At 50.1% G+C, this 26,078-nt stretch overlaps 1 protein-coding gene across 2 annotated transcripts; it reads right to left on the bottom strand.

Moving 5' to 3' along the window:
* Positions 1-11,720: 11,720 nt before the first annotated feature.
* Positions 11,721-24,947, bottom strand: SUV39H1 (SUV39H1 histone lysine methyltransferase). Of its 2 annotated transcripts, none has more exons than XM_054470606.2 (6): positions 24,896-24,947; positions 21,720-21,865; positions 20,013-20,675; positions 14,330-14,476; positions 14,114-14,243; positions 11,721-13,299 (listed from the first exon to the last, which is right to left on the bottom strand). In XM_054470606.2, exons 1-6 carry the CDS (start codon positions 24,945-24,947, stop codon positions 13,166-13,168), a joined length of 1,272 nt encoding a protein of 423 aa, XP_054326581.1. In that variant the 3' UTR covers positions 11,721-13,165. The 2 variants fall into 2 exon arrangements, with proteins under 2 accessions (XP_054326581.1, XP_054326582.1); XM_054470607.2 differs by lacking the exon at positions 24,896-24,947 and adding an exon at positions 23,965-24,202.
* Positions 24,948-26,078: the final 1,131 nt, after the last annotated feature.

Genomic DNA, 26,078 nt, shown 5'->3' with positions numbered 1-26,078 from the left:
CCAGGATTTCACCTCCCTGACCTGTTTGATGCTGAATGGCACATAATCTGAGGGCTCTGCACTATTTTTGGTATTTGAGGTCTCTGATCTGTTTGTGGTTACGTGTCCATGTTGTGAGGTCTGTTATCTATTTGTCAGTATATGTGCCAGGATGTGAACTCCCTGATATACACATAGGGGTGTATCTGATGTGAATTCTGTGATCTATTTGCAGGAGAATGAACGAGGGTGGAAGGTCTTTAACCTCTTTGAGGGTATGTGTCCCAGATTATGAATTCTCTGGTCTGTTTCTGGATTCATGTCCTAGGATGAGTGATCTCTGATCTAGTTGAGTATGTGTGTCCAGGGAAGAAAGTTTGTGAACCCTTTGTGGTTTCAGGTCCCGTGGCCTGAAGCCTTTGATGTTCGTGGATACATGTCCAGGTTGTTATGTCTCTGATCTGTTGGTATATGTCTCAGGATGTGAATTCCCTGATCTGTTTGTGGGTGGTGTCTGATGGTGTGAAATGTCTGATGTGTTCGCTGGTGAATGAACCACTGTGTGAAGTCTTTGACCTTTGTTGAGGGTTTTAACATAGGATCTGAATTTTCTGATCTATTTGTAAAAGCATGCCCTACGAGATGTTTGATCTTTGAGCTCTTTATGGATGTACCTCCCAGGATGTGAGTTCTCTAAGCTGTTGGGGCATACATGTTCTAATGTTGTAGGTTATCAGATCTCTGAAGTTTTTTTTTAGTTATATTTCCAAGCATATGTGATTTATATGCTGACATATATATTCATATATATATGTAACAATATAGCTGTCCCTCAGTATCTGTGGGTTGGAGGAATTGGTTCCAGGACCCCTGTGGATACTAAAATCCATGAATGCTCAAGTCCCTTATATAAAATGGTATGGTATTTGCATGTAACCTATGTAAATTCTTCTGTATACTTTAGATAATCTCAAGATTTCTTATAATACCTGATATAATGCTACGTAAGTAGTTGTTATACTACATTGTTTTTATTTGTATTATTTTTACTATGTTTTTAAATTATTTTTTTCCTCAATGTTTTTTATCCAGAGTTGGTTGAATCTGAGGGCTGATAGTAGATATAACATATATATTGTATGTGTGTGTGTGTGTGTGTATAATATATATACCTGATTTGTTGAGGTGTGTATGTGTCCAAGCTGTGAAGTTATTGAGCTATTTGTGGTTATTTCCCTTGGTTTGAAAACCTCTGACCTGTTTGGGAGTATGTCTCAGAATATAAGCTCTCTAATCTCTTTATGGGTGTATGTTGCAAGATTTCAGGTCTGTGATCTATTTCTGGCTCTTTTCCCTAGCATGTGAGGTCTGTGGCTTGATTATGGGTGCGTATTGCAGGATTGAGACCTCTGATTTGTTTATGGGTATCTATCTCAGGTTGTGAGGTCTCTGATCTGTTTGTGGCTTTATGTCTCAAGATGTCAGGTCTGTATACCTATTCTGCATATATATCCTGCAGGTAAGGTCTCTAGGCTGTTTGTAGTTTCATGTTGCAGGATTCAAGGTCTCTGATCTCTTTTTGGTTGTGTTTCTTACATGAAGTCTGTGATCTGTTTGCTGGTGAATGTCACAGTATGTGTCTCTTTTGTGTGTATTTGTCAAGGATGTGAGGTGTAATTCAACATGTCCCGGATTGTAAGGTACCTAACCTGTTAGTGGGTTTATGCCTGAGAATGTTTCTTTCTGCAGTGTGTGTGTGTGTGTGTATGTCCCAGGTTTGGAGATTTGATCTGTTGGGGGTGCATTTTGCAGCATGTGGGGCCCCTGATATCTTCGTGGGTATATATCCTATCATGTCAGGTCCATGTTCTCTTTGAGTGTGTATGTCCCAGATGGTGAGTTCTCTTATGTGTTTGTGAGTTTAATTCCAAGTGATTGAAGACTCTGAGTATTTTTTGGTATATGTCCCAGAATGTGTCTCTGCTCTTTTTGGATGTTTGTTAGAGAGTGGAGGTGTCTGATCTATTTGGAAGTGTATGACTCAGGATGTAAAGTCTGTGAATTGTTTGTGTGTGTATGTAGGTCTCTGGTAGCTAATGGTACCCCAAAGATGTGCACTTCCTAATCCCTGAAACCTACAATTATGCTAATTTACATGGAAAGGGGGACTTTGCAGAGGTGATTGTGAGGGACTTTGCAGAGGTGACTTTGTGGAAGTTAAGCATCCTGAGATGGGGATGCTTATCCTAGATTAACTGGGCAGGCCCAATGTAATCACAGGTGTCCTTATATGAGGGAGGCGTGAAGGCAAGAGTCAGAGAGGGCTATGTAGTGATGGAAGTAGAGAAAAGATGATGGACAACATATACAGAGATCAAAGAGAGCTAGAGATAGATTGATACAAGGAGAGACAGAGATGGGGGAGGAGGAAGAAAGGGGGGTGGGGAGAGAGAGAGAGAGAGAGAGAGAGAGAGAAAGATTTGAAGGTGAAACAGACCTCTGGCTTTGAAGATGGAGGAAGGGGCCATGAGCTCAGAAATGTAGGCAGCCTACAGAGATTGGATTCTCTGGCCAGGCGTGGTGGCCCACGCCTGTAATCCCAGTACTTTAGGAGGCCGAGGTGGGCGGATCACGAGGTCAGGAGATCGAGACCATCCTGGCCGACATGGTGAAAACCCGTCTCTACTAAAAATACAAAAATTAGCTGGGCATGGTGGTGGGTGCCTGTAATCCCAGCTACTCAGGAGGCTGAGGCAGTAGAATCACTTGAATCAGGGAGTCGGAGGTTGCAGTGAACCAAGATCGCGCCACCACACTCTAGCCTGGCGACAGAGCAAGACTCTGTCTCAAAAAAAAAAAAAAAAAAAAGGAAAAGAAAGAAAGAAAAAGAAAAAAGAAATTGGATTCTCCCCAAGGAACTCCAGAAAGAAGTCAGCTCTGTCAACACCTTGACTTTTACCCTGTAAGACTCTTTGTCGGAAATGTAAGATCATAAGTTTTTTTTTTTGTTTTTTTTTTTTTTTGAGACAGAGTCTCACTCTGTCGTCTAGGTTGGAGTGCAGTGGTGCCATCTTGGCTCACTGCAACCTCTGCCTCCCAGGCTCAAGCGATTCTCGTACCTCAGCCTCCCGAGTAGCTGGGACTACAGGCGCCCGCCACCACTGCCGGCTTATTTTTGTATTTTTAGTAGAGACGAGGTTTTGCCATGTTGGCCAGGCTGGTCTCGAACTCCTGGGCTCAAGGGATCCGCCTACCTCAGCCTCCCAAAAGGCTGGGATTACAGGTATGAGCCACCCCTAGCTGAGATAATAAATTTGCATTGTTTTATGACAAAAAGCTTTTAGTGATTTGTTTCAGCAGCAATAGAAAATCAATAGTGTGTCAGGTTGTGCTGTCTCTATCTGGTTGTCAGGATGTGAACTCCATGATCTATTTGTGAGGGTGTGTGTCTGATAGTGGAGGTCGCTGATTTCTGTGCAGGTCTCTGATCTGATGATCTATTTGATGGTGTGTGTCCCAGAATTTGTGCTCTCAGCTTTTGTGGAGGAGCGTATGTTCTAGGATGGGACATCTCCAATCTGATTTTGTGTACATGTGCCAGCGTGTGAGTTCTCTGATCTGTTGAGGTGTGTATGTCTAGGGTGTAAGGATTCCAAGCTCTGTGTGAGTATATTTCCTTTTGCTTGAAATTCTTGCCTTGTTTCTGGGTTTATGTCCCAAGATGTGAGACTCCCTGATTTGTCTGTCTCTGTGTCATGGTGTGAAGCCTCTGGTATGTCTGCTGGTGAATGAAGCAGAAAGTGAGGTCTCTCACCTCTTTTTTTTGTTTGTTTTTGAGATGGAGTCTCACTCTGTTGCCCAGGCTGGAGTGCAATAGTGTGATCTTGGCTCACTGCAACTGCTGCCTCCCAGGTTCAAGCAATTCTCCTGCCTCAGCCTCCCAAGTGGCTGGGACCACAGGCCCGTGCCACCATGCCTGGCTAATTTTTGTATTTTTAGTAGAGATGAGGTTTCGCCATGTTGACCAGGCTGGTCTCGAACTCCTGACCTCAGGTGATTCGCCCACCTTGGCCTCCCAAAGTGCTGGGATTATAGGCGTGAGCTACCGCGCCCAGCCTCTCACCTCTTTGAGAGGGTTCTCTCAGGAAGTGAGTTATCTGATCTGATTCTGAATGCTTGGCCTAGGATATGAGGTCTTTGATCTGTTTGTGGGTATATATCCCTGGCATGAATTTTCTGAGCTGTTTTGCCAATATTTGGGGGTACTTATGATACGCATATAAAGTTTCTGGTTTGTGTGCTGGTATTTATAGTAGAAGTCAGGTTTTGTTGTGGTACATGTATCCACAATGTGGTTTTGGAGCACTCTGTGGGAGACCTCTGATCCCCTCTTGGGTCTGTACCCAAAGACAGCAGGTCTCTGTACTTCTTCAGGAGTAATTTCTGCATATGAGGACTGTGACCTGGTGTTTCATGTCGTGGTATTAGAGGTCTCTGGTGTGGTTTCTGGTTGTGTTTCTCAGATAGGTTCTCAGATAGGTCTCTGATCCATTTGTGCGTGTGTGTCATAGTATGTGAGTGTGTCATCTCCTCAGGGTGTTTATAGAGGGTGTGAATCCCATTCTTTTTGTGGTTTTATGTCCAGTTTGTGAGGTTCCTGGCCTGTCTGTGGGTGTCTGTCAGTGAATGTGTTTTTTTGTGTTCTTTGTGTCTGTGTCTCAGAGTCAGAGATCTGGTATGTTCGAGGGTGTTTGTCCCAGAATGTGGGGTCCCTGATCTCTTTGCTAGTGTATATCCCAGCGTGTCAGGTTCCGGTTCTCTTTGAGAATGTACTTGGCAGAGTGTGGTTCTCTTATGTCTTTGTGGGTTTAATCCCCAGGGTGTGAGGACTATGAGCATCATTTGGCGTATGCCCCAGAGTGTGTGGCTCTCTGATCTTTTTGGATCGATGTCCAGGAGTGGGAGTTCTCCAATCCCTTTGGAGGTCTATGACTCCAGCTGTGAGATCTGTGAGCAGTTCATGGGTGAAAGTCCCGGGATGTGAGGGTTCTCTTTGTGCATGTGTGTTCTGTTTCATCAGATAATAGATCCCCAAATATGTCCTCACCTCATTCATGGAGCTTGTTAATATGTTGTCTTATCTGGAAAGGGGGCTTTGCAAATACATATTAGGTAAGCATCCTGAGATGAGGGCAGTTATCCTGGACAATCCAGGTGGGCCCACTGTCATCACAAGAGTCTTTATATGAGGAAGGTAGGACCTTCAGGGTCTGAGAAGACTGTGTGTGTCACATCAGAGAGGACCATGTGACAACAGAAGTAGAGTCACAGAAGGTGATGCGATGACAGAAGCAGAGGTCACAGAGAGAAATTTGAAGCCAAAACTCTTGAATCATCTGATCTCTTGGGAGTTATGCTGTAAGATGTCATGTCTACCATCTGTTTCTGGGTGTGTTCTTCAGCACATGAAGTGTGACTGGATTATGGTTGTATACTGCAGGATTTGAAGTCTCTGATCTGTTTGTTTTTGTATGCTCCAGGATGTGAGAGCTCTGAGCCATTTGTCCATGTACGTTGCTGGAGTGGAGGTCTCTGATCTGTGTGGGTGCATGTCCACGTTGAGGTCTCTAATCCTTTTGTCAGTGTATATCCCATGATGTGAGCCCTCTGATCTGTTTGCAACTATATTCGCAAGATGTCAGTTATCTGTATGTTTCTGGGTATGAGTGTGTCTCGAGGTCTGTTATCTGTATTCTCTTTATGGGTGTGACCTCCCCTAGATGTGAGGTCTCTGATTTGTCATTGTATGTTCCAGGATGCAAGATTTGTGAATGGTTTGTGGGTGTGTTTTGCAGGATTTTATGTCTGTGATCTATTTGAGGTTGTGTGTCATAGGATGTGAGGTTTCTGATCTTTTTCTGGGCAAATTTCCTAGCATGTGAGGTCTGTGAACATTTTTTCAGTGTCCCAGGCTATGTTATCTCTGATCTCTTCACATGTATTGCCAAGTGTTTAATGTCTCTGATTTGTTATTTGTTTCTTGCTGTTTGTTCCAGAACATGAAATCCCAAACTGTCTGTGGATATGTGTCCCAGGGTGTGTGGTCTCTGATCTGTTTGTGGGTTTGTATATCCCAGTGTTTCATTACTGTCTGTGGATTTATTTCCCAGGATTTTTTAGTGTATTTCCTGGGATGTGCATTTCTCTGGTCTTTCTCAATGTATATCCCACGATGGACAGTATCTGTTCCCTTTGTGGGTGTATATCCCTTGGTTTATGATCTCTGATCCTTTGTGGGTTTATATTTTAGGATATGAAGTCTCTATTGTGACTGTGGGTGTGTGTCCCAAGATGTAAATTCTCTGGCCTCTTTTTGGGTTTATGTTCCAGGATGACAGGCCGTCCATCTAGCTCTATGTGTATTTCTAGCCTCTATGTGTATTTCTAGTCTATTACCTATTTGTGGGTGTAAGTCCAAGGGTATGAATTCTCTGATCTCTTTGAGGGTCAGCGTAACAGAATGTCAAGTCTGGTTTGGTTATGGGTGTATGTCAAGATATGAGCTCTCTGATCTCCTTGTGGTTGTATGTCTCAGGATGTGAGGGTTCTGAGCTGTTCCTGTATGTTTGTCAACAGTGCGTAATCTCTGATCTGTTTGTGGCTCTGTGTCCCAGGTTGTGAGGTTCTGACCTGTCTTTATTTCTTTGTCCCAGCACGCGAGATCTCTGAGGTGTTTGGGTTTATGTCCCAGGAATTGAGTCTCTGGTCTCTTTGTGAGTGTGTGCCTCAAGTAATATGTGAGGTCCCTGATGTAGTCTTTGGTTTATTTCCTAAGGTGTGAGTGCTCTGATCTATTCATGGGTATATGTCCTGGCATGTGAAGTGTCTGGTATTTTTATGTGTATATGTCTCAGGGACTGAGTTCTGTGATCTGTTTGTGGGTATAAGGCCCCAGATGTTAGTTCTCTGAAATATTTGTGGGTGTATATCTCAGCTTGTGTGGTTTTTTATCTTTCTGTGAGCATGTCACAGGATGTGAGGTCCCCGTTCTTTTTGGGTGTGTGTTTCCTAGAATTTGGATTTTCTGAGCTGTGTGTGTGTGTGTGTGTGTGTGTGTGTGTGTGTGTGTGTGTGTGTGTGTGTGTGTGTGTGTGTGTGTGTGTGTGTGTGTGTGTGTGTGTGTGTGTGTGTGTGTGTGCGCGCGCGCGCGCACATGTCACAGGGTTGAGGTCCCTGGTCTGTTTGTTGGTGTATGTCCAGGATGTGAGGTCTCTGATCTCTTTGGGTGTGTACGTCCCACAATTTGAGGCCTCTGAATTAGTTGATACTCTGCATCCAGCATATTAATTCTCTGAATTGTATTTTGGGGTCTATACCCTAAGTCTCAGAAGGATTCTGAATCCTGAATTCGAGGGTTCTGCACTTTTTCTGGTCTACATTCCAGGGGGGTGAGTTCATTGGGCTGTTTTGCGGACTGTGTTTACCTTGTGAGGTCTCTGAGCTGTTTGTCCACTGGTGTCCTAGGATACATGGTCCCTGAGCTCTTTTGGTTTCAAAGTCCCTTGACCTGTTTGGGATATATTTTCAGGCGTGAAGTCTCTGTTCCTTTTCAGAGGGCTCAGTCCCGGGTTTGATATATCTGACTCATTAGGGGTTTGTTCCAGGGTTAAGGTCTCTGAGCTTTTAATGGGGGTGTGTGCGCCAGTGAGTGAGTTTTCTGAGTTGTTTGAAGGTCTATAGGTGTGAAATTTCTTAACTCTCTGGTGGTTCCTGTGCAGAGTATGATGTCTCTGAACTATTTAGCAGTCTCTCTTTTCAGGTGTGAGGTGTTTGTACCCTTGTATGAGAACTCTGATGTATTTGAGTATCACCGCCAAACTGTTTTGAGCCAATGTCCCAACGAATGAGTTCTCTGTGATGCCGTGGGTTTTGTCTTAGGGTTGATTTTTCTGAGCAGTTTCAGGATCTGTTTCCAGAGTCTGATGTCTTTGTACTAATGTCTTTTTACTGTTTCAAGCCTCTGGAGTGCTTCACCCTCTGTATCCCAAAGTGTCAGATCTCTGATCTCTGTATTCCTTGGTGTTGAGGTCCCTCAACTGTTATGTTTCCAAGAGTGAGACAGTTCCTGTTGGGGGAGTCTAAGTCCGGGGTATGAGGTCTGTGACTTATTAGGGGTCTGGTTCTAGGGTTTAGGGTCTCTGAGCAGTTTGGTGTTCTGTTACCAGTTTCTGACGTCTCTCTAGTGTTTGGGAGTCTATGCCCAGGTTGTATGTCACTGGGTCACTGGGCTGTTAAGGGGTCTGTATCCTAGGGTGTAAAGTTTGTCAACTGAGCATTTTTGCATGGTCTGTCTGCTGTGTGAGGTCTCTGGCATGTTTGTGGGTTTACTTTTCAGGTTGTGAGGTTAACTCTTTGAGGGTTTGTGTCCCATAATGTGAGGTGCTTGAGCTGTGCGGGCATACTTAGCCAGGATGTGATATCTCTGAACTATTTTCATGTCTGTCTCCCAGGTTAGAAGTTCTCTGAGTCATTTGGGAGCCTGTGTCCACAATGTGAGGTCCTAAGCCGTTTTGGGTCTGTGTTCCAGTTATGAAGTCTCTCTACTGTTTGTGGCCAACTTTGCACAAAGGTTTCAAAGCTGTTTGGTGATCTGTGTCCATGACTGTCAGCCATCTGAAATCTTTCTGGATAAGGACAAAGGGCAAGTTCCATGAATGGTTTTGAGGACTGAGTCTAGGGTGTGATATTCCTTAAGCATTTAGAGGTCTGCGTTTAGAGTGGGAAGACTCCGAACTGTTTGGGGGTCTGAGCCTAGGATATGAGGTTTCTAAGCTGTTTGGGGTCCGTGTCCAGGGGGTGTGATCTCAGTTCCTCAGGGTTTTTGTCATAGGGTGTGAAGTCTTTAAGCTCTATAGAGGGTTTGTGTCCACACTTTCAGGTCTGTGGGGCCTCTGAGCTGTTTGGGGATCTGTCTCGGTGTATAAAGGCTGTGAGCTATTTTGGGGAACTCTATGTCCAGTATATGACATCTCCGAACAGGAATCTGTGTCCAGGGTGTGAGCCTCTGAGTAGTTTTCAGGCCTGTGTTCCAGCGTATGTGATTTTAGGGCTCTCTAGCATTGTGTCCATGGTGTGAGGTCTCTGGGCTGTCTGGTGGTCTGAGAAGAGGGTGTGAGGTCTCTGAACTGTTGGTCCATTTTTGTACCAGTTTGTGAGTTCTCTGAGAAACTGGTGAATCTTTATCCCTGATTGTGAAGTCCCTGAGTTTCCCAGAGGTCTATAATCAGATTTCCAGGTCTCTGAGCTCTTTGGGTACGGGGTAACAAAGTGTGAAGTCTCTGAAGTGTTTGGTATTGTCTGTTATCAATAGAATAGAAATATATTGATTCCTAGGCTGCCTTGGCTTTGAACTGTTGAGGGGTCTGTGTCAGAAGGCGTGAGGTCATGTTTGAGCTGTAAACAGATTTGTTTCCTAGGTATGAGTCCTGTGAGCAGGGTCTGTTTCCAGGCTGTGAGATCTCTAAGCTCCTGGGGTCTGCTTCAAAGACTTGAGTCTGAGTTGTTTGTGGCACTATATGCACGTGTAAGGTCTCTGGGATATTTACTTGTCTGTTTTCTAGGGTGTCTCTGAGCAATCTGTGGGTCTCTATCCAAGGTATGAGGTTTCAGAACCATTTAAGGATCTGTTTTCAGAGGGCGAGGTATCTCAGGTGTTTGGGCAGTCTGTGTCCAGGGTGTGCCAGCTCAGTTGTTTGGGGGTCTGTCCCAGGATACTAAGTCTCTGAGTGGTTTGGAAGGTCAATGATCAGGGTGTGGAGCCTCCAAATAGTTTGGGTAGTGACATCTCAAGTTGTAAGGTCTTTGAGATGGTTGTGCATCTCTGTCATCAAAGGAAAGTTCTCTGATGTGTTTGAGGTCTGAATCCCAGTATATGAGGCAATATGTGAGGTCTAAGAGCGGTTTAAGGGTCTGTAGCCCATAGTTTCAGTGAAGCCTGTTACTTGCGGTGTGTCCAGTTATGAGAGCTCTGAGATATATGTAGGTGTGTATCCCAGGGTATGAGGTTTCTGAGAAGTTTGGGGTCAATACTCTGGGTATATGGTCTATAAGGCCTTATACCCTAGGTGCCCTGTGTATGTCCTGGGTACCCTGTGTATGAGGTCTCTGGGCTTTTGGGATCCTGTCACCTCTGTATGAGGTCTTTGAAATATTTGGGTATCTGTGTCACAGCACGTGAGGTCTCTGAGCAAAAACAAAGAGCACTGGCTCCCTTTCAGGTTGAGAGATGATGAAAATGAATAAGTATATCTGAAATGTGGTCTTCGTTCTCCACTTTATACCCTGGCACCGTATTAGGTGCTCAATAAATATTTGCAGAAAAAGTTTCCCCAGCACACACAAACTTTTCATTTTGAATGCTGGAGGCAGATTTTGGGTTCAAAGCCTTTAAGAGCAGGGAAGGTCCAGCTAGAATATTATCACATTTTAACCTTTCCATTGATGTATTTCTCTAGTTATTTTTGTTTGCTTATGGCAAGTGATTATGGTTTTTCCATTTAGACAGCAGCGAATTTGGTTTTCTCCCTCCCCACTTTGCTCCACTCCTCCTACCCTCCCCCCCACCCCCCCAGTGCCGTATAGTCCCTGAGGCCTGGGCACTTAGTCAGGCACGGGGTGGCAGGGTCTCAGCCAGATACTACCAGTCATGGCTGGTCACCATCAATCATGGCCAGTCAAGACTGGTCAAAGCTGGTTATGGCTAGTCTAAGTTGGTCAAAGCCAATCACGGCCAGTCAAGACCAGTTACCAGAGATCATGGCTGGTCAAGGCCAGAAACCACTGGTCATGGCTGGTCAGGATGGGTCAAAGCCAGTCATGGCCAGTCCAAACTAGTCAATTACAGTCACAGCCAGTCACAGCTGGTCCAGGTTAGTCACAGCAGGCCAAGACCAGTCAAGGCTGGTCAAAGCTGGTCAAAACCAATCCATTTCAGTCCCTGCTAGTCCAGGCCAATCCAAGCCAGTTCAGGCTGATCACAGCAAGTTTAAGCAGTCAAAACTGGTCAATCCCAGTCCAAGCCAGTCCTGATTGGTCAAGACAAGTCGAGGCCAGTCACGGCTAGCTACCACCAGTCACAGCTAGTCATGACAAGTCAAAGTCAGCCAACACAGGTCAAGATCGGTCAAGTCCAGTCAAAACCAGTTATGGCCAGTCTAAACCAGTCAATTTAATTGCATTGTTTTGAGACAGGGTTTGGCTCTTTTCTGGAGACAGACAGGCTGGAGTGCAGTGGTGAGATCTCAGCTCACTGCAACCTCCACCTCCCAGGCTCAAGCAATCTTCCCACCTCAGGCTCCTGAGTAGCTGGGACTACAGGCACATGCCCCCACACCTGGCCAATTTTTAAATTTTTAGCAGAGACGTGGTTTCACCACGTTGCCCATGCTGGTCTCGAACTCCTGAGCTCAAGCGATCTGCCTGCCTCAGCCTCCCAAAGTGCTTGGATTAAAGATGTGAGCCACTACACCCAGCCTTAAGTGCATTTTAAAGTTTAAGTATAAAACAAACTTATTTTAGGTCAAGATGTTATATAGATGATGGTGTAAGTGATATGCTGTGGGGGCTGTAATTGTGAGGATTAGAGTCAAATGGCTGAGGTTTGAGGAACATGTTCCTGGGCAAACCCAGCTCTCAGCCTCTATCCCCTCAACCCCCACCCACACAAGCACCTCACATCTTGGTTTGTTCAGTCGACAGTTCATTTTATTGATGCCCACTCCAGGCTGCATAGGGTCGAGGGATGTACAAGAGGAGAACCAGATTCAGTCCATGCCTGGAGGTTAGTCTGGGGGGCCGGCGGGATGGACACACAGACAGACACATAGATCTGGCATCTGATAGCAGGGCATACAGTCTCATGTAGGGGCACTCTGGGCACAGGTAGTCAGGAAGGACTTCCTAGAGAAGTCCTCACAGGGGGTGGGGGAGCAAGGAGCAAGGCAGCCATCAGAACCTTCGCCTTTTGTACATTTGTAGGCAGGTGACTTTTGAGACCAGTGGACCCAGGGTGAGCGCAAAGGGCTAGGGTCTGGGAATGGCAGGCAGCAAGGGCTTCCCTCTCGCCTCGTCATCCCATAGTGGGGAAGCCATCTCCCCCACCCCCAATTCTTGGCCTGTACTTTGCCTTCTGCCACATGGGCCCTTTCCTGGCATCCACCTCCGTGGTTTTCAAGGCTTCCCTGAGACAATCCACGTGGACCAGGTGCTCTACCCAGTGCCTGGCACCTCATCACCACCCCATCAATGCACATTCTTGTCCTAAGTGCTATCTACGGACTATCTAGATCTTGGTTCCAGCTCTGAGTGGTGTCAGTGGTCATGACACCCCAGGTCAGGGCCCCCAGCAACCGCAGAGCTCCCAAGAGCCCTAGGTACCTTCACTGCACTGTGAAGGCAGAGCTTGGTCCCAGCCCACCTCCAGGGCTGGCCAGCTCTGCACTGCCTTCCTCTCACTGCTCAGTGGGCCATGGACACCCACTTCCCTTCCAGTGGCATGTGGGCATCCACTTCTCAGATATGCAGCCCTGAAGAAGAGACCCTACAGCTCTTAGGGCCAACACTAGCCAGCACTGTAAGCACGAGCAGAAACCAGCCTCAGCCCGTAGCCCAGGGACCCCCTTTCTTTCACTAGTACAAAGTTTCTGTGGTTGGGGAACCAGCTTCATGTCGGGCTAGGCACTCTGGCTTCTGATGTCTGCCTGCTCTGGGGTTGCTTCCCCATACCTTTGGGGCAGCAGGGAGGAGGCCTGCAGCAGACCCCTCAAGCTCCAGGCAGAAGCAGGTGCAAAAACAAATATATTCTGGGGCTGGGCTGGGACTCACCCTTGGACCTCCTTAATAGGCCATGAATCCCAACGACAGAGAGTCTTGATGTTGAAAAACTATTCCTGAAGGTGGGTGGGAGTTTGTAAGTGCAACCCACAGATGGGGCTGGGACAGGGAAAGGGGACTCCTGGAGTCGGTCCTCACCACAGCCACAGCCCTGAACGTAGAGCAGGTAGGAGCAGGTGGGGGCAGGTGGAGGCAGGCGAGACCCTGGCAGTCATTCTCGACAGGAGGGCAGCGGTGGGGGAGGTGCATGTAGCTTCAGGCCCCCTCAGTCAGTCTGGCCTCAGACTTCTAAGGGCTAGAAGAGGTATTTGCGGCAGGACTCAGTCCCACACTTGCATTCAATACGGACCCGCTTCTTAGGGGAGCCAGGGAGCCCAGCCAAGCCAAAGTTGGAGTCCATGCGGGTGCTCTCCATGTCCACGGGGTCCACTGTGGAGTCACAGCCAGGGAGGAGAGGAGGGAAGGAGGCAGGGAGGGAGGGGGAGAAGGAGGGAGGGAGGAAGGCAGGGAAGGAGGCAGGGGACTTGTTAGAAGGCCTGGATGAAGGGTCCCACTACCCTTTATACCATGAGACCAAGGATCTTCGGGGCTGGGAGCAACTCTGGGATTTGAGTTGGGAGGAGATCTTAGGGTTGGTGGTTTGGGGCTGGGGCCAGGGCTCAGCACTGGAGGTTGTTCAGGCCAGGGGTTGAGGAATGCTGGGGGAGGCAGGGAGCCTTCAAGGAACCAGGAAGGTCGTTTTAGGTGCGGGCGTGGGGGGGCAGGGGCAGGAATAGAGGGCCACCTGGGCATCCAGAGGTACATCTGAACTCTCCTGCCAAAGACCTGCCCGTGAGGGTCTCAGAGGTGGCTAGCTTATCAAGGAGGGGACTGGCTGGTGGCCACAAGGGTGTCCAGAGGCTTGGGATGAAGAAGGCCAAAGGGAGCTAGGAGTGGGGAGGGGCTGGGGGATGAGGGAAACTCAGTCAAGACTGGAGTCAGGAGTTTCTTAACTCTCTAGGAATCTTGGGAGAAGTTGGTATGAATGCCTCAGGGTTAGGGTTCAGGGGCTGGGAATGAGGGGACTCGATGGGTTGGCAGGGGTCTAGTAGTCCGAATGGGGGACTGGGAGTCAGGAAGAGCATCTTAAAGCTCCCGGTAAAGAATTTTCCTTGGTTCTCTGAGTGACTGGTGTGCCTTCGGGAGGGGTCCTTGTGTCCCAAGTCACAGTGCGCCCCTGCCCCCAGTCCCTTGCCACCCCCACCTTGCATGTTGTAATCAAAGGTGAGCTCCTCGCCTGCCCGGATGGTTCTTGTGGCAAAGAAAGCGATGCGGGGCAGCCGCTCGTCAAGGTTGTCTATGAAGACGTTGTACACCTGCAGGTTGGGGTCACACTGGGCAAGAAAGAACAGTTGGGAGAGTGAGGAGGGGCCCCAGCCTGCCCCTCTTGACCCCCTGCCCGCCTGCCGGGGGTACCCACACTGTGGTTCACAAAGTGGGAGATGTTGCCATAGTAGGCGGCATCCACGGTGTACACGTCCTCCACGTAGTCCAGGTCAAAGAGGTAGGTGGCGCCCTGACGGTCGTAGATCTGGCCCCGCCGCTCTGCCTCCTCTGAGGTAATGATCTAGGGAAAGGGCCATGGGTAAGGGGAGATTGGCCGCGAAGGCTCAGGAAAGCCAGCACTGCTCCTGACCTCTGAAGGACAGGGAGCAGGAGGCACCCCTGCCCGTGGACACACATGGACAGTGACGCAGAGAGTCTGTCGGCCCTTCTTGAGGAGCTGAGCCTCAGCTGGCAACTGCCTGGCCCGCCTCAGGCCTCTGGCTAGCAGGAGGAGTCCCTGGAGGTGAGCACAGGCTGGCCTGGCCGCAGGGCCCAACTGGGGCCACGCGAGCACCTCCTGCCACCACCCAGCAAGAGCTGCCCAAGAACCCCTGGAGCCTCCAGTGCCTTGGGACGGAGCAGGAAGGTGATCAGGAGAGACCAAAGCAAGGGCAAGAAAGGAAGTGACCCAGGGTGCCACAGGGAGAGATACTTACTGATCCAGGCAAGGGAGCCTGAGCCCGTGCAGGACCCAGCAGGGAGGGCGTGGAGAGAGGGGAAGAAGAAACCCAGGCCATGGGGAAAGGGGGCAAGGGCCTCAGACAAGAGAGGTGGAGGCAGAGGCAGAGGGAGGCCCAGGTTCAGAGAGCCAGAAAGAGGCTGAGGCCACACACTTCAGAGACAGCAGCAGAGAAGGAAGAAAGATGAAGGGAGAGCACAGTGAGAGAAGCTCTCCCTCGGCCCAGGGCTGCGCGGTGCCAGCTGGTGCTTCAGACGGCAGTGGGTGCCTCCTCCCCAGCTGGTTCCCTACCTGTCCTAGGAAACGGGAAGCTTTGCTGCCGTCCCAGCCCCAGCCTGTCCTTGCCTCCCAATCCACCCCAACAAATCTCTCCTCTCCGGCCCCATGGCCCCTCTTCCCTGAGGCCAGCAACGGCAGCCTCCTGGCAATCCCCAAGCGTAGCTGACCAGGCCCTTCCTTGGATGGGGGTCCCACTGTACCTCAGCCAAGGACAGTGCACAGCACACAGGAAGACACATGGGGACTGCTGTTTACTTTGATTCTGCTTCCTGGCTTAGCAGCCTGTCCTCTGTCCAAGTGGCGGCCCTCCAGGTAGCTCCAGTACTCCCCCGCCACACTTCTTCCTTCCCCTCTCTTCTCCAGAGACCCCTCTCGGGCTTCCTTCCTTGCTCACCCTCATGTGGGCCGGTGACCATGCCCTTCTGACTTGGGAATCCATCTCCTTAGCCAGGATGGCCACACTGGTGTTCTCCCTGGCTGTCCCCTCAAGGCTGTGTTCCATGCCAAAGGCTAACAATGCCTTGAGGAAACCAAGATTTACCCTGCCTCGGGCCACACTACCCACTGCCCCGTGCTCCAGTTCTGCTCCTTGAGGAACCTGGCTCCCTTGCCAGGGTTTTTATTGAGGACTTCCTTGTGTCCAGTCCCAGCATGCAGGGCTCACGGTCTGATCAGGGAGACACAGGGACCAGGCCCGGTCCCCATTCTCAGGGGTCACAGGTGGGTAGGGGATACACAGGAACCAGGATTGGTCCCTGCCCTCAAGAGGTCAAAGTCTGGTCACAGAGAGACAGATTCAGACACCCACAGTGTAAGACTGTGATCAGGAAAACAGTGCTTAGGGCTTGAGGGGGAATGGAGAAGAGACAGATTCTCTAAAACGAGCTGCAGATCATAAAAGGACTTTACCACCTGGTGGAAGAGTGGGGACTCTCTCCTAAGGGCCACAACATGAGGGTGGAATATGTCAAGATCAGTCTCCCTTCACCTCCTGGAGAACACACAGTCTTTCTTCCTTGTGGCATCAGCTCAAACAGATGGGACCTCTCTGGGCAGCCTTCCAAGCTTCCCGTTCCTCCCCTACCTCAAAAGCTGGCCACTTGTCTGATCAAGTCCTGGGATCAAAGGGCAGCCTCTCCCAGGCTCACGGGCCTAGTGGGTGGGGTATAAGCCATCTTTTTCACCGTAGGCCCTCCTTGAGCCAGGAGGAGTGTGCACATCCTTCCTGGTCTCCATCTTCATGCCTATTCTGCCACTACCTGCTCTCCCAGTCTCACCAGGAGTGAGTCATACTGCAGGCCCTCCAGGGCACAAACACTTCCTGGTTCCTTCTCGTCTTCTTTTCAGTCCCATTCTCTAATGATTGGTCAACCCTGAAAGCTTGGGAACAGATGAGCCTGTCTCTGCTCCCTAACAGCTCTCCAGAATGAACGGAAAAGGCAGGCTGTAAGCTGGCAGTTCTGAGAGGGTGCTGACGTGAATGGGAACTAGAAGACTTGGAGTCAGCTGCTGCTCTGCCCCCTCCTGGATATGGGATCCTGAATGTTCTCTCTGTGCCTGTTTCCTCAGCTAAAAAAAAAAAAACAAAAAAAACAAAAAAAACTACAGCCTGGCAGGGTACCAGTTTTAGACATTATTTGGGCCTTTATTTTTTTATCCATTGTACTACTTTTGTGATTTTAATCAAGTTATTCCACCTCTCTGGGCCTCAGTTTTCTCATCTGCAGAATGGGAATGACAGTGACAAAATCCCAACCTGACAGGGGCTGTTGTAAAGATCCATACAAGATCATGGACGTGAAAGGTGTTCCTGTTTCTGATAGGAGAGTGAGCAATGTTAGGAGTGGTTATGAGGACCAGTTATAAATGTAAGGCACACCCTTAATTTTATGTGCCCTTTACCAAGAAAGGAAAAACTGCTGTTAATTATAAATGATACACCATGATTTAATTAAGACATCTTCATTTCCGAATGTTAAAATAGGAAGAAAATGCATGTTTTAGAATGGATAAAATAGGCTGGCATTGTCTTTTGGGTGAGGATGGGAATGTTCTGCAGGAACGTGAAAGTTCTGACCCAATGTGGGAGGCTGCAAAGGAGGGAAGGGCAGCTCCCTTGGAGGGAGCTCTTGGTACAGACTGTCAGTACATGTCCCAGCTGAAGAAGGACAGTAGATAGCATGGTGTGCAGATAGGCCCTTGATTCCGTAACACCCTGGCAGCATCTGGGACGGCACTACAGAATCAAGTAAATTAGAACTGCTGCAATGAAATGTATGACTATTACCCCAAGTAGGATAAATAAAGACTACAAATAGGACCCTATCCGGTCAGGCTGGGTCCTGTAGCCAGATGGGTTACAAAAAAACTTGGTCTTCCAGACATTTTGGATTTGCTGAAGTTTGGACTATGCTGATAACGTTTGTATCAAACTTACTGTGTACTGAACACTGTTCAAGTGCTTTTTCCAAGTGCTTGATACATAGTAACTCATTTAATTTTTGTAACAAGTGTGTGAGGTGAGTGCTATTATTGTTCCCATTTTGCAGAGTAGTAAATGCAGGCACAGAGTTTAGTGATTGCTGATGAGTAGTGGAGATGGGATTCAGCCTCGGGCAGTCAGGATCCAGAGTCCACCCTCCTAACCATTTGCTATACTGTCTCTTCAGAGGGGGATGCGGGAAGATGAGTTTGGCTCTTTCCAGAGGCCTGTGGCACCATCAGGAGGACCCATGGGTCTGAGGGTGCTGGAGGGCGGTCAGGAAATAGTGCAGCAAGAATGTGTGGAGAGCAGGAAGGGTGAGGACAGGGCTGAGAGGATCCCTGGGAGGATTAAAGACACTAAGGAAGAGCAGCCAGAAAAGTCTCAGGCCCAGGAGGGTCTGAGGCTGCCCTTGGGGTGTAGTCTTCCTCCTCGACTGTCAGGACCCTGTGTGGTAGACAGTGTTTCCTCCAGATGCCAGTACAGTGAGGCTGAGATACTTCCTGCTCTGTGCAGCCCCTAGGACGGTGGACTGTCGGGGTCCTGTGGGGTCTGGACATCTCCTCCAGAGAGTTTGGATTCCTTCAACCTCTGGACACTTCCTACAGAGTGTCAGGACACTGAGGGCATGGACACTTTCCCCGATACTGTCAGAGTGCCCTTGGGTGTAGACTAGATCTCCAGGCTGTCCGGATCCCTCTGGGGTGAGGATACTTCTTTTTCCTGTCATGACAACATGGGTGTGAACACTTCCTAAGTCAGACCACCAGGTCCTCTAGAGTGTGGAGAGCACAAGCTCTTCCTCCAGGTCACTGGGGTCACTGTGGGACATGGACTTCCTGCAGATTATCAGGACTCCTTCCCCCTCCCACTGTCAGGAGCCCTCAGGGTGTGGACACCTCCCCCCTCCTCCTTCCAGATGGCCAGGTCCTGTGGCATGTAGACATCTCCTCCAGCAGGCCAGCAGGGTTATCTGGACAGGGTGTGGCTGGTCTCTTTGCCCAGACTGTCAGGGTCCTCTGTGGTGTAGATTGTTCTACCCAAGATTGTCTCTGTCCCTGTCGGATGTGACCCTCTCTACAGTTTCTCAGGGCAGGAGCCTCTCCTTATCATCAGTATCAGTGCTACAGTGTGGACACCCTCATGTGAGTGTTCCTCAGGCCAGTTTCTGTCACTTTCCAACTATATCACACCCCTAAGGGACCTATGGCTATATATAGAGGTATCTGGGGTTGTCACTATGACAGGACACACTCATGGATTTAAATGGTCAAGGTCCAGGGATGCTAAATGTCCCCCAATGCATGAGACAGTTCTACATAACAAAAAATCATCTCATCCCAAATGCTAACTGCATCCCATCTTAGAATGTGACATTTTTCTGTTGTAGATACTTGCTAGTTATCTAGTTGCTAGTTATGGCTGTGCTTTAGCCTTGTGCAGCTGGGCATATGGCTAAAGCACATCCCGTTGCCTCTCTTGCGTGGAGGTAAGGCCAGTGACTCAGTTCCAGCCAGTGGAGCATGGGCAGAAGTGATGGGTGCTGCATCTAGGCCTGGCCCACTAGGATGGGCCCCTTCTATCCCCCACTTGGCCCGCCTGCCTGGCAATGCTGAGGATCTAGTGGTGACTCCAAGGCTTCAAGGCACAGCAAAGGCACAGGAGGGAAAGAGCCTAGGTGTCCCAGTTGCTGTGTGAAAGGATACCCACTGAAACCCCCCCAATGGACTGTTCCATGAGCAAGCAAACTTGTAATGTGCAAAGTCACTAAGATGAGGGGGTTGTTTTTACAATGGCTGGCTTGCCTAATACACTCGGCCTTCCCCAGTGTCCTGAAAGTCTAAAGGAGTTAGCCAACCTTTGTCTAAGGCATGTCTCATCCTACTCCAGACTGCGTTCCTTCTGTGCAGGCTAGTAAAACAATGCTCCTCAGGCAGATACTGCTTGGTGATAAGATGGGCCCTTGTGAAATGAGAAGAGGAAGTGCCTTTCCAGCTGATGCAGCCCTATGCCAGACCACATGGCCTGTTACAAGGAATGCTAAGGCTGCCTGGATCTCAGCTCCCACTTTTCTTCTTTGCTAAGTACCCTGATAAAGTCAATCCAGTGCAGAAGTATTTCGGTGTTCCTGTAACCACCAGCATGGCCATGCTGGTGTGTACCAGCTTGGAATACTAGCCCCTGCCCAATGTCCCTGTGACACTCAGATCAGTCTCCCAGGCCTTTCTCATAGGGAAAGCAGGGAGTTTCAGACACACAGTGAGGAGAGCTGGGTGTACACTACGAACACAGGGTGGGAAGAGCTGCATACACACACACCGGGTCCCATCTCCCTACCTCTCCCACGTACTCCATGACAAAGCTGTTCTTGCGAATCTTCTCCAGGGTGCGGACGCCCCAGCCGCGCCCATCATCCGTGCGGAAGATGCAGAGGTCATATCGGATGCCCTTCTGTACCACGCGATTTGGGCAGTCATAGCCGCAGCGGCAGCGGGAGTTGCACTCGTAGATGGGCAGCCCGGCTCGAAGCCGCACCTGGCCCTGGTCATTATAGGCAAACTTGTGCAGTGACGCCCCCGGGCAGCAGCCTCCAGTGGGTGCCCACAGACAGTCCTGGCACTCGCAGCCCACAGCCACCTGGTTGAGGGTGATGCCCTCACCAACACGGTACTCATTGATGTACACGAAGGCCCGCGGAGGGCCGTCCAGGTCCACCTCATTCTCTACAGTGATGCGTCCCAGATGGCTGCGCTTGGCATTGAGCTCCTGCTCCCAACGACGGAGTGCCCGCCTCTGCTTGGCCTTCTGCACCAGGTAGTTGGCCAAGCTTGGGTCCAGGTGCCGGGGGGTCTTTGACCGGTGGTGCCGCCGGAGCAGCTCCCTTTCTAAGTCCTTGTGGAACTGCTTGAGGATACGCACACACTTGAGATTCTGCCGTGGCTCCCAGGTGCTCTCTGAGTCTGGATATCCACGCCATTTCACCAGGTAATATTCCTGTTCCTGTTGGGGGTGGGTAGGGGGACGGGGGTACCGTAAGTGGTGAGATCTTTGGGCCAGCCTTCATGGGGCTTCCATCCCAAAGCTGATGGGTAACACCTACCCCACCCCACCCCTTTTCTGGAATGACTTCATGCGGTGGTTAAAAAGCATGGGCTCTAGAGTGAGGATTACTAGGTTCAAATCCTCCTCTCCCCCTTACTGTCTGTCCAAACTGTTCCAACTTTTAATTAATCTCCCAAACCCACTCCCCTCCTTGGTCTTCCCCATCATCAGCTCCCTCCCTTCTAGCTGTTCAGACCAGAACTCCTGGAGTCCTCCTTGACTCCTCTTTTGTTCACACTTCCGACACCCACCCTCCACACATCCCGTTAGCCACACCTTCAAAATACGTCCAGTGACAAACCATCGTCACTGCCACCACCATGGCTCACCTGGACCCTGACAAGTCCTTGCCTGTTCTAGGCAGCTTACATGTATTATTAACTAACTTAATCATCACAACTCCACATGAGGTAGATGATCCTAGTTATCCCTCTTTTACGACAAGGAAAATGAAGTACTGAGGGTTTGGGTAGGTAGCCTGGGGTAACACAACCAGGACTGGAACCCAAGCATGCTGACTCCAGTTTGTTCTCCTAATCATCCTGCCACTCTCCCTTCTGGCAATAACTGTCCCCATTTCACAGTTGTTAGGGGATTAAATGAGTTTCCGAGAGGAAACGCCTGGCACACTGAAAGTGCTCAATAGCCATTAGCTATTGACATTTCCACTCCAGGGTTCAGCATCTCAATCTTTGCAATTACTTTGTATTCCTAGAGAGATGGGAAGAGATTTATTTGGGAATTCATTCCGGCTCCTGCCCAGAAAGCTACTTAGTTTCCCTATCTGTAACATAGGGATAAAAGGGTCTGTTCATCCTGTTTTTTCAGGGTCAGAGGAGAAAATTCCCTTTGGAAACAGATGTGGGCAGTTGGGGACAAGAGGGCAGGACACTAACTTCCTTGTGACCTGTCCCCTCCCAGGCATGGTCACCCCAGACTCACGCGGATCTTTTTGTAATCGCACAGGTACTCGACTTCAAAGTCATAGAGGTTCCTCTTAGAGATACCGAGGGCAGGGCAGGAGAGCTTGGCCAGGCGGCACAGGTCCTGCAGCTGATTCCAAGAAGACTTGCAACACACGCTGCAGCCTGGATCAAGCGGGGCAGAAAGAACTATTACTGGGCAGCCTGACTAGGCCAGGAGTCAAAAGGGACCCCAAATCCTCCCTGGGACATCCCAAAGACTGCCTAAGAGTCAGGGAAATTTAATCCACAGGCCTTCCCCAGTGCTGAGACTGTTCTACAACAGAAATGTGCTTTGAACCCCAGTGCTCACTGCCCAAAGCTGCCCCTGGAGCAGCAGACCTCTAAGAGGGGTTTGCAACATGAATTGTCCTAAAGGAATCTATTTCCAGAGCTTCAAACTCCATGTCCTTCCTAAAACTGCCTGCAAACCTGCTTTGGGTTCAGGACCTGATCACCCCTCTCTCCACTTTGCAAAAGAAAGAGAACAACCCCCCATCTCAGTAGGATGCAATGCCCCGAGGTGGGGCGGATGGGAGGACAAGATTAAAACCTCCAGGGCACCAAACAAAGGCGTAACTGGAAAGACTGGTCTTTAATCCCTTATCTCAAACTCCTGGGCCAGATGTGTTCTGGAATTCAAAATTTTTTAGATTTTACAAGACTAGTTCTAGGATATCCCATACATCACCTAACACCCCCAGCATGGCCAGGGGACATCAAGCTATAATCAAATGCATTAACTGTCCTACAGCAAAAGTATGAATTTCCCACATTAAATAGGAGAAAGAGAGATATAAAATAGCCTCACAGAAGAGTTCCACTTTATAATCTACTTTTGCCATAAATGGTGCCAAATTTAAGAGAAGGATTTCAGTTTTCAGGGCTTTTTAGATTTCGGAATTATGAGCAAGAGATTGTGGAATGATACTACATTACAGGAAGGCTCCTTAAATGATCAATCTGGGTGCCTTAAATCCACAAGGTGTATTTTTTCACACTGCATTTTGACTTTCTGTCTCATCCATCTTTCTGTGAAGAGTAAAGCTCATCCAAAGGGTTATGCTCTGAATTTATACGCAAAGCAGTACAGATTAGTGACACTGATTATTTTAAATATACCTGGTATATTTCTGGGGCTGCCAAAATTTTGTAAGACACACGGATTTTAAAAAACAGATTTCTTTCTGATTCAAGGCACATTCTTAATCAATGTGCTTTAGAAGCCATTTTATCAAATCATGTCTCAAAACATTCCAAGAGTAGTCAGTCCTCATCCTATATCATCTTTTTAAAATGTTTAATATTTTCTGCCTCCCATTGCAAAAATCACACTTAAACTCTAGATGTCAACCTAAAAACGTACAAGAGCTTTTCAAAATTATTTCGTGTGCAAGTCCTAGCCCCCCTACTTAGGTAAGACCAAGTGGAGACTGAGCCCGCCTGTGCCCACGCTTTCCTCTCCCTACAGCCTGTCCTCGCAAACCCCTTCCTTCACTTGCATTTGAAACCCCACTTAAGTGGTCCCAATTAACACCTCCAGCTGCTGGCTCCGGAACTGGCCACAGGTGGACTCTCCTGAACCCCTCAGAGGTCCCCCCACTTGTGGAACCCATCCTCCCTGTGGCTTTCGTCACATAGAGGGGCCCCCCAACATAACTGAGTCACCCCTCTTTCCCTGCACATGGGGGAGTCCAGCTGTCCTTATTAGGAAGGCCCCATTTCCCTCTTCTGGGGGATCCTCTATTCCAAACCCTTCCCCCATCACGCCGAGAGGCGATACGTTCCCCCAGAAGAGTTCCCTGTCCCCGCACTCTGAAGGGGGGGGTCTGTCCCCCTTATCTTCCCTCCCCTTCCGGCGTCTCGCGTGGACACCGAATGGGTAACGGTCACCGGGGGCCGATTTTCCCGCGCGCGGGCGCGGCCTCCCCGACAAGCCCCCGCGCGTGCGCGCGCCGGTCCGGCCGCGATCTGCAGCGCGCGCCCCCCTCCTGCGTCCCCACTTAGCCCCAGGCCCGCTGCGTTCCGAGGCGCGCGCCCCCTCCCCTGAGCCCCGCCCAGCCCCGCGCACCAGGCCCGCGCTCCCCGAGCCCCATCCTTTCCGCGCCGAGCTTCCGGCTCCCGGCGCCGGGGCCTCGGACGCCGGGGCCCCGAGCCGGCGACGCCACCCCTCCAGCCCACCCGGCCCGGCAAGCGGGCCCGCGTCTCTGCCTCCACTGCTTCACCTTTTAAATTTTCCGCCATCTTTCCCCACGGCTAACGACATTCGGGCCTACCCGGCCTCGCGAGAAGAGCGCTCGCGCGGGCGTGGCCGGGAACGCGCAGCCTATTGGCCGCGGCTCGCGACTCGCAGCACCCGCGCGGACCAACCGGAGAGCCGTGACCGAACCCCTCCCTGCCGTCCGGCTCGGTCCCGGAGGCGGGTGCTCGCCGCGCTTTCCCAGAGTGCGTCTGGGCGGCGGCGGCAGCGGGAGCGACAGCGGCGGTAGCTAAAGTTGCCCGAGGCCCTGCCGGTGCGCTGGTCTGTCTGTCACACTGCTAGCCAATCACGTTATCAGCCAGTCGCAGTGGCTCCTCAGTCCTGTCATACTCCCTGTTATCACCGTCAGTCAGCCCGTCGTCTCATTTTAACCCCAGGCAGGCCGGGGCTCCCAGGTGGACTAGTGCCACATCCAACCTCTCAGGCGGTCACCCCAGACAGGTGCCTAGTCAGACTCCCGGCCCCCTCCACACTTCCGGGCAGTCAATACTGGCTTCCATTTGTGCCCTGGCCAGCGGCAACTCCCTGGAGGCAGGCAGACAGCACTGTTAGCCAGCCAGCCTTATCATTCCCTAAGACCATCCTGTCCTCACGTCGTCAGCAGATCAGTCAGTCCTCCTCTCCACCCACCATAGCCCTGGGACCAGCTGCGATTCTCCCTGGCTAAATCCTCTCATAGACTGCAACATCCAGCCATGCCCCCAGGCGGGCTGTGATTAGGTCGGGACAAGCTGTCACTGTCAGCATCTAATACAGCCCTGTCGGGCACTATCAGTTGGTCACTGTCTTTCCCTCAGATTACTTCTCATTCACACCACGATCAGTCACAACACCCAGCTAGGCCCTCAAAGCAAATAGTCACAGCAACTAGAGGTACGATTAAGCCTCCACACCACCTGTCAGTGGGTCAGCCAGTCTGTCATTTCTCAGGCGACTCATCCCCACCATTGGTCAGTCAGTCTCCTCTGATGCGTTGAAGCTGAGATTCTATCAGGGCAGACAGTCCGTAACCACGTACAGCCATCGAGTCAGACAGCTATGCCGATTTTGCTCCTGGCCAGCTGGCCTGTGACTCGTTCAATCCGCCCCTCGTCACATCGTCAGTCATTCTCAGCATCCGACTGACCGCACCGTCTGTCAGGTGATCAGTCAGTCAGAGCACCCAGCCAGGCCCTCCAGCATGCTGTGATTCGAGCAGCGTGGATAGTTGATCACCAGATACAGCTGCCTAGCAAGCAGCCACGGATCTGTTGATCAGTCAGCCTGAAGTTTCCCCAGGTGGCCCTCCTTTACACGGTGCCCGACAGTATAACATCTAGACATTCCCCCAGGCCAGCTGTGATTCCTGACAATAGTCATTCACAACATCCGGCCACCCAGGCAGGCAGTAGCACCACGGGCCATCAGTCAGCCAGCCTGCAAGGTCCTCAGGAGGCTGCCTGTCTTTTCCACTGTCAGGCTACCAGCCCCAGCCAGTCCTAGGCAGGCTGTCATTCAGTTAGATGTTCAGGAAACTGCGCCGTCACGTCCTCAAATTGCCCCTTCTCCCTGTCACTCCATGAGTTCTGTAGTCAACCAAACAGTTACACAGTTAACCAAACGGATATTCTGTCTGCCTGCCAGTCCAGCTGTGAGCTCATTAAGAAGTGACTGGCTGGTCTGAGGTTCCGTCAGCCCTAGCTTGCCCTGAGTGGGACAGACAGGAGGGAAAGTCCCACCATGCATCCCCTTCCCTCCCTTATTCCTTCTCAAGCAGAGTCAGATGCTCATCCTCATGTACCCCCAGTCTCCTCGGGCAGCAGGGCTCTCCCACTCCCGGGTGTCCAGGAGACCTGTCCAACCCACAAGAGTGATTTAAGACAGGACCTCTGCCTGTCTGGATCTGAGGGGGAGACAAAAGGGTCTGTCGCCAGTAGTGCCCCCAAACACTACAAAGTGGTGGGCAAAAGCCTGGATTCTGGAGCCTGACTACCTGGACTCATATCCAGGCTCTGCCATTTACTAAATTACTTGATCTTAGGCAGTTTCTTCAACTGGTCTGTAAAACCTCCAGTAAGTGACCTTGGGGTGGGTGTCTCC

The sequence above is a fragment of the Pongo pygmaeus genome, chromosome X (genome assembly GCF_028885625.2).
Source record: "Pongo pygmaeus isolate AG05252 chromosome X, NHGRI_mPonPyg2-v2.0_pri, whole genome shotgun sequence".
Taxonomy (NCBI): Eukaryota; Metazoa; Chordata; class Mammalia; order Primates; family Hominidae; genus Pongo; species Pongo pygmaeus.
This window is presented reverse-complemented; position numbering and strand designations above follow the sequence as displayed.

Coding starts and splice junctions, on each gene's coding strand:
- SUV39H1 (XM_054470606.2), bottom strand. CDS start 24,947: ATGGTGGGGATGAGTCGCCTGAGAAATGACAGACTGGCTGACCCACTG. Junction 21,866..24,895: donor ACTGGCTGACCCACTGACAG/GTGGTGTGGAGG, acceptor CGCTTGATCCAG/GCTGCAGCGTGTGTTGCAAG. Junction 20,676..21,719: donor GCGATTACAAAAAGATCCGC/GTGAGTCTGGGG, acceptor CACCCCCAACAG/GAACAGGAATATTACCTGGT.